Source organism: Bacillus rossius, chromosome 1 (assembly GCF_032445375.1).
Source record: "Bacillus rossius redtenbacheri isolate Brsri chromosome 1, Brsri_v3, whole genome shotgun sequence".
NCBI lineage: Eukaryota > Metazoa > Arthropoda > Insecta > Phasmatodea > Bacillidae > Bacillus > Bacillus rossius.
The window spans coordinates 279,248,085-279,262,782 of record NC_086330.1 but is presented as its reverse complement, the minus strand read 5'-3'; the positions used below and the strand labels follow the sequence as shown (position 1 = coordinate 279,262,782).

General features: G+C 44.0%; 1 protein-coding gene across 3 annotated transcripts in view; it reads left to right on the top strand.

Moving 5' to 3' along the window:
• Positions 1 to 14,698, top strand: part of LOC134527637 (uncharacterized) — a 160,581-nt gene that overhangs the window by 57,658 nt on the left and 88,225 nt on the right. For all 3 annotated transcript variants that reach the window (XM_063360493.1, XM_063360491.1, XM_063360492.1), the window contains exon 2: positions 8,266 to 8,604. In XM_063360493.1, the coding sequence (XP_063216563.1) occupies positions 8,266 to 8,604 (339 nt within the window). The remainder of the gene's footprint in view (positions 1 to 8,265; positions 8,605 to 14,698) is intronic.

Sequence of the window (14,698 nt, the reverse complement as noted above, 5' to 3'; positions counted from 1 at the left end):
CTTACACAAATTGGCTCATAATTTTATATTTAAATTTATTTTTTATCCAAACATATTTTTTAAATCATGGAAAATAAACAGAATACTCAATAATGTGACTTTATTTGGTTTTATGATGCTTATTAATATGTGCAGTTCAGGGAACAGATTACAAATAAATTTAATATTTGGAAGTACTAGGACAACCTAAAGTATATATTCACAGGTAAGGATCCGAACCCACTATTACTGCAAAAATGTTTGCAGTGATACAGTTGTTTTCATTAATATTTCTAAATTATTGTAATTTGACATGATTATTTCTATTTCATTTACAAAAAAAAAATTGCAGTATTCTTCTGCGTTGTAGTGAATCTGGCAAGATCTTTGCAGCAATGTTCGTATCGGAGACAGTACAATCCGACTGTTAGATCGGATTCATTGGTTGTCAAAGCGGACTTGAAGCTTATATACAACTGCTTCACGTTGCCGACTGGACTACAGTGCTCTTGAAAAGCCCTAGACGACCCTGAGCCAGTTATAAACAAGGTGAAGAAGGGGATACCCAATAAAGTGTGACCTGCCATAGCATGTGTGACCTTGTTATTGAGCAATGAGCTCTTTGAAATGGCTTCATTATAATTATAAGAGCATTATGCATAGCCTGCAACATTTAAAGAGGCATTATGTATAGCCTGGAGTCATTATAGGGGCATTATGTACAGCCCGGAGGGAAATGAATCGGCTAAATAATCGGGGTTTTTCGACGGGTTCATTTCGTGACAGGCTGAAAATCAAATACTTGTGTATCTACGTGCGTGCAGCATTTTTGATAGGCCTGTAGTTACGTAGTTACGAACCTGCAAAATTCGCGTGGTTATTAGAGGCAGTTGTTATATCGCTGCCTCAACCTTGTTGATGTTACCCTGTCGTCCTACTGGGGTCTCGAGGGGGGTCAAAGACGGTTAAATAGAGGCTCGACATTAACTTTACTGTCTGATAAAGACCAAATCAATCGCATCAGCCGAAGTCGTCACCCGTCTAGTTTCTGCCTAGCGCATTCAAAAAGAACCCAATCGCCGCTGTTCTCGTCTCTGGACGAGGCGGGATGCGGCTCCGTCGTCTCGGCCCCCGGCCTGTTCGGGCGGGGCTGCCGTGTTTGAAGCCCCGGGTCCGCGGCTGTGTTGACAATCCTCGCCCCCCCCCTCCCCCCCCCACTCCGCGGGGAGGCTCTGGCGCATACGCTGGTGGTAGCCTGCTCCCACGTGCGCTGCGAGCGTGTCAGAAAATATTAATTAATTTTACTTGGCATTTAAAAATTCTCAATTTTGTTACGATTTTGACAGCCAAGAAACATGAAATGAGTTTTTGTGATAGAAATGCAAACCATATCATGAAGTAGCCAGTGGCATTTCAGTTAAACCTAAAAAGTTTCAGTTCTTAAATAAAATGAATTCTCTTTATTTGTATAACCCAAAAACGTTAAAAATGTAACTTTGGCAGCTAATTATTAAAAAAAATATGCGCTGTATATATTTTTCATTTCGTGAAAGTTAAACTATTGAAAAAGTCTGCAAGTTTATATGTAATTACTGTAAATATAAAATCTTGACCTGAAATGGGAGGCACCCCCTTAACACGGCGAATTTTCGCGACAGAAAAATAACTGATTGTTCATTGGACTGCAGTACAGTATGTTTGCGTCACCATTTTCTGCCTCGGCGGCCGTCTGCAAGAGAAGCCATTGCCATGATGGCCCTGGCCATTCAGGACGCGTTTGCTTCCGCACTGGATGGCTATGATTGGCCCACCCGACAGTGGGCGTGTACCTGAAAGAAACACAGACGATGCCACAGTGTTTTAATACTGTACAAAGCTATTCTGGAAAGCATTTTACCGAAAATCACTGGCTCGGGATATAGGTAGAGACCGGAAAAATTCACGGATTCATTTCGTGCTAGGCAAAAATGCAAATATTTTTATCTTTGAACTGAATCTGCTTTACCAGGAGGACTTTCGGCTGGTGAGAACCCCTCAACAGAAGAAATATCAAATCACAGGTCACTACGTCAGAACTCCTAACAAGTTAGCAGCCAGTCAGTAATGGAAATTTGTCCGAGTGTTCTGCGAACTGTGAAGTCTGTCCTAGAAGTAATTGAATCCGCGAATTTTTCCAGTCTTTAATTATAGTAATGGATACACGTAGTTTAGATTGTAAATGTTTAAACTCTTGAATGTCCGTCCTCATTGCAACGTGGCTGCTGATCTGTGGGGTGTGTCAAATGGGTAACTTGTGGTTTCATACTTCTTTCATTAGCAGGGCCAATAGTATTAATGCAAACCATATTACATATAAAAGTTGATAAAACATCTGTGAATCACGTTTTATCACAACAGGTAAAAAGAATTCTGTACTTTTACAAAAGATTACATTGGAAACCAGTTGCCAAGACATAGTTTTTAATACTATAAGAAAGATATTGTAACGTTGTACAACACATGGCTATGGTTTTTAGAGATAATATTGAGAACTTCATATGAAAATTGACAATTAATTTTATATTTTAATTGGCGTTTCATTCTAGCATAAGTTTTTTTTAACAATGGGAAAGATAATCGAATATTCGAGGTACTGGGACAACACAAAGCACAAATGCTCGGTTAAGAATTTCGAACACAGTTTTAGTGCGGACACTATTTTGCAGTGTACATGTAAACATTTTCAAATATCTGTAAATTTACATGAATATTTCTGTTCCATTAAAAAAATAATAATTGACTGTACAAGTTGAGCAGGTATTCTGCTGTATGTTCCCCCTTCTTGCCCTGCACCCCTCGTCTGTAGCTCGGGTATTGCGCTCCCCGCGGCGTGTGCAGTAATCTTCGCGATGCACCGTGACCATCTGGCGCGCGGGGTCAGAGGTGGCATCTCGCGAGCCGACCTCCTTCGCTGCCCGCCTCCCCTCGACAAGGAGGTGGAGGAGAGGAAAGAAGGGAGGGGAGGGAGGCGGGTAGTTGCTGGAGTGAAAGAAGACCGCGGAGATGCTAGTGTTGGTCCCCGGCCCGATGAAGATGTTCGGCTCTGTAATTATCCGGCCGCCGGAAGGGGGATGAGGGTCAGCCGGGACTTCTGGGGCGAGCCCTCCACATCCTCCGCGTGTTGCCGAGGCCAGGGAGATGTTACACGAGGCGCAGAGTGGCTGCTATCCTGCTGCCGCGGGGGGAAACTCGAGACCCTAACCCTGAGACCATTTCAAATAGTAACTTTGTAGCTGCTAGCAGACTTTCTGTTAAATACTTGACGCCGTGACAATTATGTATCGTTAGCGACAGCACCAGAAGGACTCGTCTTACAGCCGAACAGCCGCAGCTGGTCGCACTGGGACTCGAACCAGCCGTGACGTTGGAGCACCTCGGCGTCACCTGTGCCTCCCACTCGCTGCTCGTTAGCTGTTGGCGCTTGTGACACCTCGTCCTCTGTCGTCGAGACCGAAAGCCCTCGGCCACTTTGCCGACTCGTCTTCTTGCTGCTTCTCGTTGGGCTGCTCGTACTCGCTGGGCGAGTGTGGCTAGCTCGTCCAGGGACTCCTACCAGCCATGCCCCTGCCGCCGTCTTACTCTAGCTTGGGGCTTACTCGTTTCTTCGACGTTTCTTTCTACTCACTGAGCGAGTATTCACTCTTCGACCCGGGATCCTCTGTACTGGTGACGTCAATTCGTACACTTCGGTCGTGGTTCCTAGTGACAGAGCTTACCCCGATGATTACCTCACCCTTCGATCGGCGCGGCAGAGCCTCGCTGGGTTGGTCGTGGTGGCGGTGCGGTGCCTCGGAGAGTCAGTGCGGGCTCTCCGTCCCTGAAAGAACCGGGCTTTATAAACCCCTCCAGAGGCAACGGTCATTATGAACCAGAGTATTCTTCATTCAGCTGGGCGAAGCTGTGCAGAATGCCTGAGCACCAGGCGGAACTTCCGGTGCCACGCAACAGTCAAATGAACGAGGACCTTCTGAGCTGAGTTGCCCTCGCACAGACAAGTGCTACGGGTTGCGTCTTTCCAGGGATGCGACGAAAAACACCTCGCACGTCGCGACAAAAAAGCGTAACCGGTTAGAGGTGAATACCCGTTACAATACAATGCAACATTGTCTGTGTTTATTGATTGGATTGAGTTTCTTTCGACTACATTTCTGTTGTAGGCAACGAATCCCCACTCAACGAATGCGGAAGCATAAGTGTTCTGAATGGCCTGACAATGGTTTATTTTCCGCACGGCTGCCAATTACAAGAAAGAAAACAGCCGGTGCGGGTACACCTTTTTGCAGTTCAACGAACATTCAGATATTTTTAAGAGAAAAATACTTGCCGCACTTTAAACCAATAAAAACCAATAACAATTTATTACTATTATCACAATCAAGTTATTCAAGACTTAATTGTAGAGACCCGAGTAATCTAGAAGAATATTGTTGAAATAAATATCAATCAAAGACGTATTGAATCACGAGTCACCCAGTTGAGACACCCCGCAAGTCAACAGCCAATGAACAGGCGACTTTTCTCAAGTATGCGGAGGATTGTGGAGTCCATCCTAAAGTTAATTGAACCCACAAATTTTTCTAGTCCATATAAATAACCCACTATCAGTTATAAGGTTTATTCAACTTTACATACATTTGTAATCTAAACAGTCGTAAAATAACTACGCGAATATGCGAGGTCCTTTCTAAAGTGACTTATCAAAGACAGTAGCCAATAAACAAATTATAACTGTTTAATAAAACACAGTACCATCCAGTCTAGCCTGTAAGTCACCGAACTCTCGAATCTCTTCCTCATCACTGAACCTCCATTCTCTAGTCTCAAGTCATAAGAGAAGACAAGTGCTACAAAAAAAACCGCGGGGATTTTGGGGGAGTAATTGGCTACTGTCCATATTTAGGAATATAGATATTTTGCAGTTTATTTGACCACTATCCTTCTTATATTCTAGAGATAGTAAACTCTCCATTGGCTCCTGCTTGTGTTAGATCCATTCACTGATCCACATGGTTGTTGCGTGACCGAAGGTTAAATAATGACATTTGTCCATAAATCATCTAGAACGTGTCATATAGCGACTGTTTAACCATAAACACACATAATGCACCTACAAATACCAAAATAATGTTAAATATAAAATAGGGACCGGAAAAATTTGTGGTTTCAATGACCATCAAGATATTCTATAGTCATCTTTATACTTGGGAAAAGTCACTTGTCCATTGGCTGCTGAATTGTGAGATGTCTCATCGGGGTGACGTGTGATTCGAAACTTCTTTGGTTGAGGGTGTTTCATTGGTCCAAAGTCTCCAGGTAACCTGTGAACCAATTGCAGAAGCAGAAGGAAGCATACGTATTTGAATTTCATTATACTGGCTAATGAATCTAGCGAATGTTTCCTGTCTGTAAACATATAGCAACATTCATATAATTATAATCATTATCTTATTACATGAACTGTTTCGATTCTGCCATACAATTTTTACTTTTATATAAATGTTTCCACCAATTTAAAATGTCACTTTGGCAGCTATAATTTAACTAAAAAAAACTTCCTGATTTCATTAGTAAATTATAGATACCGGCAAAATTTGTATTATTAGTATATTCAGTGACAGAGTAAATTGCTGATTATTTACACTTTAACGACACTTGACATTGTATCACGGGTAAAGCCTTCATGAATTCACGGAGTCATTGGGTACCAAAGTAGAATTGAAGCATACCGATATACATTTGCCTCATGCCAGTGGCGACTTTGAGCCAGTTTTAAACAAGAAAACTAAATTGGTACCCAACCATTTGTATCCCGCCAAAGTTTGTAACCTTGTTATCAGCTAATGAGCATTGTCTAAAGGGTAGATAATATACAGGCTAATTGAGTTTTGTCCCGAGTGAAATGAATCCATGAAATAATAGTGGCTCTATAAAAAGTATTTTTCACGTTAATTTTCATTTTAATAAACTGTGTTTCACGTTGATATTAATTAGCTACCTGAATTGTACTGAAAAAGTTTAAGGGAAATTATGCCCCGCCATCTTGGATTTTACCATATTTTTGCTATTATTAAAATTTTGAAACCTTTATTCAAATTTTTGGCATGTCGAAGCATAAAACATATTGCCCATACCTTCTACGCAGGCGACCACAACTATCATGATAATCACACACGTTCACAAGTGTTGCCTTCAGCAAGTAGCCAAAGCTATGTCCTATGCCATGTTAAACAAAAAAATGGATGCTTTATTTCAAGTAGTATAAAAATGTTTAAAAGTTGAAAAATGGCGAGGCATGATGACCCTTTAGGGTACACCAGTTGGACTCCACCGACGATAAGGGAATCAATACCTCAGGTTCAACTGCAAGGCTTGCCCGTGCGATATGGAGGGGGGAGTGCACTCTTAATCCTGCCGTTTGGAGGGTCCTCGCTGCACCCTCGCGCTGCCCTTTTTTACGAGTGCAGTTCACGAGCACACTCGTGTCCTTCCCTGAGAGCGAAGGGTTGAGGGTGCGGGAGAGAATTAGCTGTTCACAGGGACACCTCTCTCTCTCGCTCTCGCTCATTCACCAGCCGGCTATTAATAGGAGGCACGCATTCATCGTGCAAATAGTTTTGGACAAGCTGTGTGGCAGAACACTAAAGGAACGGTCAAGTTTATTTCATTTACACACCCACTGTTGGTAAAAGAACCAGAGCAATTCTTTAGAGGAAGCAAACGTCGTTCTGAATGACCTCGCCAAATAAGGAAATGGCATCTCTTGCAGACGAGCGCCTGTTGCTAGGGATAAAGCGCTGATACCTCTGCCACTATCAGTACAGGTTTGGGTTACCCGCGACCCACGATACCATAGTCCTGACCTCTGATCATCTCAAACTCTTGCTAAAAATTTACACCTAGTCTCAAAGTCAAGGCCTGGTAAATCTCCATGAAGCACTAAAAAAAGATAAAAAAGAACACCAGTACAGTTTTGTAAAAGATTAATGAGATTACAGTAAATAACCTTCAGTATCTCAAACATAATTATCCATACACAGAACAATCTTAACCATATTTTATACCAGTTACATGTCTTGCAGAAACTGATGTATGGTACCAACATCCCAAACACATCGTGGGTACTGAAATCAGGCACCTATAATACGTTTTTTAAATGTCAGTCATATGCTGACCGGTCGTATTTGGTGTCTGTAGTAGACACTATAAACAGTATTACAGCGATAGTTAATTTTTGAGATGTATCACGCTTTTAAGATAGTATATACATGTTATGTGTCAGAGTTTATTATTTTTAACAAACCAAACATGAAGTAAAGCCAGTAGATTTAGGAAGTGGCATGGCACTGTTATACCTAGGCTTTGTATTTATGAGTCATATTAGTGGAGCTCCGATTATTTCGCGGATTCATTTCACTCCAGGCTAACACCGGACTAACATTGCCTACGCATAATCAAACCATTTTATATATCGCAATGGTCGATAACAAGGTCTCCTCCTTTGGTGAGCTACATTTGATTGGTAAAGACCGAAAAAATTCATGAATTCATTTTTTGATATGATAGATTTCAAACAAACATACCTTTGCGCTGCTTCTGGTATTGGTTCACTGTGAATATACTGCTGTTCGGTGGCGCCGAAGTTGAGATGGGTCTCCTCAACCTCTCGACATAGCTGTTCAGTTGTTAGAACAACGCCGCGATTGGAAATGGTGTACCTATTTCCCGGTTCTCGGAACCCATGCCCAATATTTGGATTTCCGAATTTGGACATGTGAAAGATACGCTTATTTCCTTTTCGGTTTATTCTCTCACGAGATTAGACACCGAGGGAGTATGTTAAATGCGAGGTATAGACCTCCAAAGTTGCAGGCCAATTAGAGACATTCAACCAAAGAAGTATCGAATCACAAGCTACCCAGTTGAGACGCCTCAACAAGCCAGCAGCCAATGGACAGACGACGTTCGCCCGAGTATGCAGAGGATCGTGGAGTCCAACCTGGAGGTCATTGAACCCGCGAATGTTTCGAGTTCCTAGTGATTGGGTAACCACATTTTCTCCTTGTTTATAACTGCATCAAGGTCGTCGAGGCCGCGTCCAATTACAAAAGTTAAATCAGATGTACATGTGCTTCAAATCATGTTATACCCAAAGGAAATCCCAAAATAATCGTTGCTCTGGCCATGTGTTGAATGTGCTGGCGGGCACTCGGGTTGCACTGCTTGATGCCGACTGCTCCGTGCTCGCAGCGAGGCGATCACGCTGCGGCAGGCGACGGACGGCACCCGCTTCCTGCAGCTCATCTACGGCGGCGACGGCGCCCTGCGCGACTGCGAGCTGGTGAAGAGACGCCCCCTGGCCGCCGGCTTCCTGCGCTCCTTCACCGCGGCGCTGCCGGCGAGCGGCACGGCGAGGGCCCTGTCCCCGGGCGAGGCGCCGCCACCCGACATGGCGTGGCCTCTGCAGTTCGGCCGCCTGGCCGCCGCCTGCCGAGACCACCACCGCCGCCTGAGGAGGCTCGTGCGCCACGCCAGGCAGCAGGGAGGCCCCGAGGAGCAGCGGCGCCACGCCGGCCATCAGCTGGAGAGGTGAGCCCTCCTGCGACCTCTTGGTAGCCCACCAGCATCCTGGCCCCCTGTCACCTGCACTCCTGGTAGCTTTGAAGATATGGCAATATCCTCCACCTCCATCCTGTATGGCAATATCCTACACCTCCAACCTGTCCTCTTGGTAGCTTCGGGAACTATCCGCCCACTGTCCGGATCCATACATCCCTCCACCAGCATCCTGGCCCCCTGTCACCTGCACTCCTGGTAGCTTTGAAGATATGGCAATATCCTCCACCTCCATCCTGTATGGCAATATCCTACACCTCCAACCTGTCCTCTTGGTAGCTTCGGGAACTATCCGCCCACTGTCCGGATCCATACATCCCTCCACCAGCATCCTGGCCCCCTGTCACCTGCACTCCTGGTAGCTTTGAAGATATGGCAATATCCTCCACCTCCATCCTGTATGGCAATATCCTCCACCTCCAACCTGTCCTCTTGGTAGCTTCGGGAACTATCCGCCCACTGTCCGGATCCATACATCCCTCCACCAGCATCCTGGCCCCCTGTCACCTGCACTCCTGGTAGCTTTGAAGATATGGCAATATCCTCCACCTCCATCCTGTATGGCAATATCCTACACCTCCAACCTGTCCTCTTGGTAGTTTCGGGAACTATCCGCCCACTGCCTGGATCCATACATCCCTCCACAAGCATCCTGTACCCCTGTCACCTTCACTACAATCCTGCACTCCTGGTAGCTTTGAAGATATGGCAATATCCTCCACCTCCATCCTGTATGGCAATATCCTCCACCTCCAACCTGTCCTCTTGGTAGCTTCGGGAACTATCCGCCCACTGCCCGGATCCATACATCCCTCCACCAGCATCCTGGCCCCCTGTCACCTGCACTCCTGGTAGCTTTGAAGATATGGCAATATCCTCCACCTCCATCCTGTATGGCAATATCCTACACCTCCAACCTGTCCTCTTGGTAGCTTCGGGAACTATCCGCCCACTGTCCGGATCCATACATCCCTCCACCAGCATCCTGGCCCCCTGTCACCTGCACTCCTGGTAGCTTTGAAGATATGGCAATATCCTCCACCTCCATCCTGTATGGCAATATCCTACACCTCCAACCTGTCCTCTTGGTAGCTTCGGGAACTATCCGCCCACTGTCCGGATCCATACATCCCTCCACCAGCATCCTGGCCCCCTGTCACCTGCACTCCTGGTAGCTTTGAAGATATGGCAATATCCTCCACCTCCATCCTGTATGGCAATATCCTCCACCTCCAACCTGTCCTCTTGGTAGCTTCGGGAACTATCCGCCCACTGTCCGGATCCATACATCCCTCCACCAGCATCCTGGCCCCCTGTCACCTGCACTCCTGGTAGCTTTGAAGATATGGCAATATCCTCCACCTCCATCCTGTATGGCAATATCCTACACCTCCAACCTGTCCTCTTGGTAGCTTCGGGAACTATCCGCCCACTGCCTGGATCCATACATCCCTCCACAAGCATCCTGTACCCCTGTCACCTTCACTACAATCCTGCACTCCTGGTAGCTTTGAAGATATGGCAATATCCTCCACCTCCATCCTGTATGGCAATATCCTCCACCTCCAACCTGTCCTCTTGGTAGCTTCGGGAACCATCCGCCCACTGCCCGGATCCATACATCCCTCCACCAGCATCCTGGCCCCCTGTCACCTGCACTCCTGGTAGCTTTGAAGATATGGCAATATCTTCCACCTCCATCCTGTCTTCTTGGTAGCTTCGGGCACCTTCTGGCAACATCCACATCTGTCCTGTATCCCTGGTGGCTTCGGTGACCCTCCACCCATAGATCCGGTCCATTCAGGGGGGGGGGGGGGGCCTACCATTTTTCCGAATGTCAACTTGTCCGAATAACCACTTCTCCGAGCTCCTTGTGTTCGAAGGACCACTTGTCCCGAGTGACCACTTCTCCGAGTGACCAACTCTCCGAGCTCTGAGGGGCGGATGGTGTCTCCCACCCGTTCAACCTTGCTCCACCCTGCCTCCTCGTTGACACTCACTGTGCTGATACCATGGGTTTTTAAGATATTTAAAAGTCCTATTCATAGCTACTGTATAAAGGGAAGACTGTATTGGGCTGTTTTTGTTAAACGTATATTACTGTGTTTGTAATGTGATTATGCATTCTTACCTATTTATAAATTTTGCTTCTTTTTATTTTTGTAATAGTTATGTTTTGATTCCATATGAGAGTAGTGGCATTTATATGGTTTTTTGTTTTAAATTTAATAGTATCAGAAAGCTCAACGCTGGATAATATCCTTAGATTTTTTCCTAACATAACTGAGGGTCCTATTCACAGTATTTACAGAGTAATACGAAACATTCCCATACAGAGACAAACAATGCGCTTTTTTTATTGGACAATTTTGTTAACATTTGAGTATCACAACTACGCGTAATAAGCTTACAGAAAATGTTTAAAAAAAGGTTCCCGTCTACTTGCATGCACTTGGTCGCTCGCTCATGTACCTCACGTGTTTCTCTGCGTGACTGCTCTCGGCTGTCCTTGGTTACTGTAGCGGCTTGCGTGATACGTGTTTGTGTAGTCCTTTGGTAGGCAAGGTCCTTCATCCTTCTCCATTAGCAGTAAGCAGTTCATTGAAAGGCATTTCCAATTTGTTGAATTATTCGCCGTCAATATTGGGAACAGAACCCCTATTTATGACACCTGTTGCTCCAAATAACATAAGGAATAAACCTTATGAGTAGCAGTAACTGCTAATGAATCACTCGGTTTTTACCTTATACATAGTTCAATAACTTCTATTACATTTTAAGGAACGTCACCACAATTTTTTTTACCATGTTTTACAGATTTCGTTCATCACTATTTAAACATGTATTTTGCTCTCTCAAACTATATTTTGTGTAAGTGTGTGGTGAAAATGAAAATGCAGAAATTAAAATTAGCCCTACTACACTCTCTGGTCGCACGCGGAAGTTAACAGCTTACATTAAGGGTGTATGTCCGGTTCCAGGTTGTTATTTTATATTTGCGTTCCACATTGATTCCGCTTGGTTCTCTTTTTTGCACATTGCACAAAAAATTTAAAAATTCAAAATTCCAGCTAATTATGCAAAAAAAGCACTATATATAGATTTAATTTTGTTGATGTTCGGCCACTAAAAAAATACAAGTTATCGATATTAAAAGTAAATATAAAATTACTAGTTGAAGTACCCGGTGTTGCCTGGGCTAAACACTTTATAATATAAGGTACATCTCTACCAAGTTTAAAATTTTGATTTTAAAGTCCCATTGATTTCACTAACTCGGTTTATCAAATCTGGGACAAACGCTATCTATTGACGAACGCACCAAACAATAATGCGTTACAAACTCAAGGCAATGCCATTTATTGATGAACTTTAAAACTAAACTGTTATTAGCAACTCTAGTTCGCTAGCAGCCGCGAGCTTTACTAAGCGGATGGATTCCGCCAAAGAGAAGGATAGGAAGTTGCCAGTCCTTACTGAATGACCGTGTGGCGGACATAGAAAAATTGACACAAACTCGCTGGTTGTGTGTCTGCGACCTACCTCCTTTGATTTTCTAATATAAGACTGAATTTCACCCTTTTTCACACCTTTAAAGATGAAATTTCATAATTATATGTAGTCTATGTCACTCTCCGGTCCATAAGCTAACTATATGCTGCGTGAAAGAAGGACAAACAGACAAACAGACTTTGGCATTTATAATATCACGAGCAGGGATGACATGGAACGGGACATCCCCCCTTATCAGATGGGCAAACTGCGTCGCGTGCTGTACACACGCTGTAAACACAACCGGCGTGCGACTGCACAGCACAGTGGACCGTTTACCTCATGCCTTCACAGCTCCGCTCGTCACGTGTGTGCTCAGAGATCAGGAACCCGAGCTGCGGGCTCGTTAGCACTTCCTCTTTGGCGAGCCTCCGAGACGGCAAACAGTCGCTACAGTCGGTGCGCGGCAGGGCACTTAGCACTTCACTAACGAACATTCGAAAACAGAAAACACCAGTTCCGCCCATAAACAGAATCAACAGAACTCATTTTGAATTTCTTTTTTTTCTTTTCTTTTTTTTAAAGAGCGAGTTCGAATCCGACCGACAAAATAAGTCGAAAACATCGAGACGATTTTAGAGATCTGACCTCAGGGTAGAATTGAATTCAAAGTCATAGGTGTGCTCAACTCATGTTTGCTTTCTCATGTTTGTTTCGATTTCTTAGCGTGAACATTTTTATCTTTGTTAATTGGAACTACCTGATTAGCGTACTTCTCTCCTAGCTGGGAATCGCTGACTCGCGGTCACGGTCGTAGAGGGACGTGTCCAAATAATTGCGGTCCAATCATTAACACATGTTTGCATTCTTACTTGCGACTTAATGAATACGCAAGATTTCCGTATCTCTATTCATGGTATAAAGTGCTTCCGAAGAATGGTGTACGTTTTTTTATGTTGGAGCTGAACAACATTTTTATCGTAAATAATAGAGAAAGTATTTAAGATAGAACATTATTTAGCGTCTGGATTACGTTAAGTTCTACAGCCTCCGCGAATTTTGTAGCTGATGTAAAATTATTTCATTGAAATAATTATGCGGTAGTAACACGTCACAAAATTAATATAGAAAATAAAGGTTTGAAGTCCAAATATTTTCATAAAATCATTTTACTGCAGTGACAAAATTTGTTGTGGTTGTAAAACTTAGTTTAGTTAAACATTATCCAGAAATTAAATATTCCATCTTTAATATTTTAATTATTATTTATAGGAAAAAATATTGCTAGGCTTTAACTATAGAGACAAATATAAGCCTTTGGAAGAACTTTAGATATTAAGTAATTTATGTTTTTTCTACTTATTTTGTCATGATGAGCCTGCAGCTGCAGTTTGTCGGTCTAGTTCGGACTCATCCTGTATACAGCCATGAAAAGGGGCAATGAAAATTCGCAAGTTCGGTGACCTATTTAACGGATTCCACAGTCATCTACACATCCATATCAAAATAGTCTCGTTTAATTGGTTCCTGATTTGTGGGACTCCTCGACTGGACACACGTGATTCGATGATTCTTTCATCGAGTGTTGCTCATTCGCCAAGAGCCGTCCAGCTGAACTGTGGGCCAATAGCAGGAGTAGCATTGATGCATGTGTGTTTGAATTCTAGCTGTAGGTACAGGTACACACGCTAGAAGACCTCGAGCAAATTATAATAACTTATCCATTGTTCCTGTAAATCCTGTGTGGATCAGTGAATAATTATTTGTAGACACCCGATAATTTCACGAATTTATTTGGCCTCAGGCTAAAAATACAATGCCTTATATTTGCTTTACCCACGTTTGCTTTTCCATTGGCTAATTTCTAAGTGAAGACATTTTTGTCCTCATTAGTCAGCGCTACCTGATTCGCTTACTTCTCTTCTAGCCTGACATGTAGTTGCCTCGCGGTCACTGAGGGGCGTGTCCAAAAAACTGCGGTCCAATCATGGACACAGTGCGAGAGTATATTTAATTCAAGCTTGCGACAAAATTGTGCTGTACCTCTAATTATTTGTATCCATTCTGAGTCGACGGTGCTGTAGCTAGACGATAAACAACGCTACAAACCTCGCAAGGAGCAGTTCAGGAAACCTTGCCGCGCGCCGGGGCAGGGAACGAGAAAACAAAACCGAGTTGTTTAGGCAGGACGCTTGTGTTTCCACGCGCGAAGTGTGGTACCACTGTCGTCGCTCATGAATCATTCAGCCGGCGCCCGGCGCGGTATGCACCACGCATTGCCGTCGCCTCTCGCACGTGTACCTACGCACGAGCGTGGCTAAGGCAAACACGTGGCCTGCATGAATTAAACATGCCTCTTGGCGCTGACACGGGCGACATTCTTGGTTAAACGCCTATTGACGGGGCTCTTAAGACCAAGTCATAGCTGTTCAAACTAATTTTGAGCATTGACTAACAATATTGCTGTATCTGGGGACAAGATTTCATGGCGATTCGCGATAAAAACAGAAATAACACCTAAATACAAAGTAAAACATAATGCAGCAACGATATGCCACTAAAATCATGAGATTAA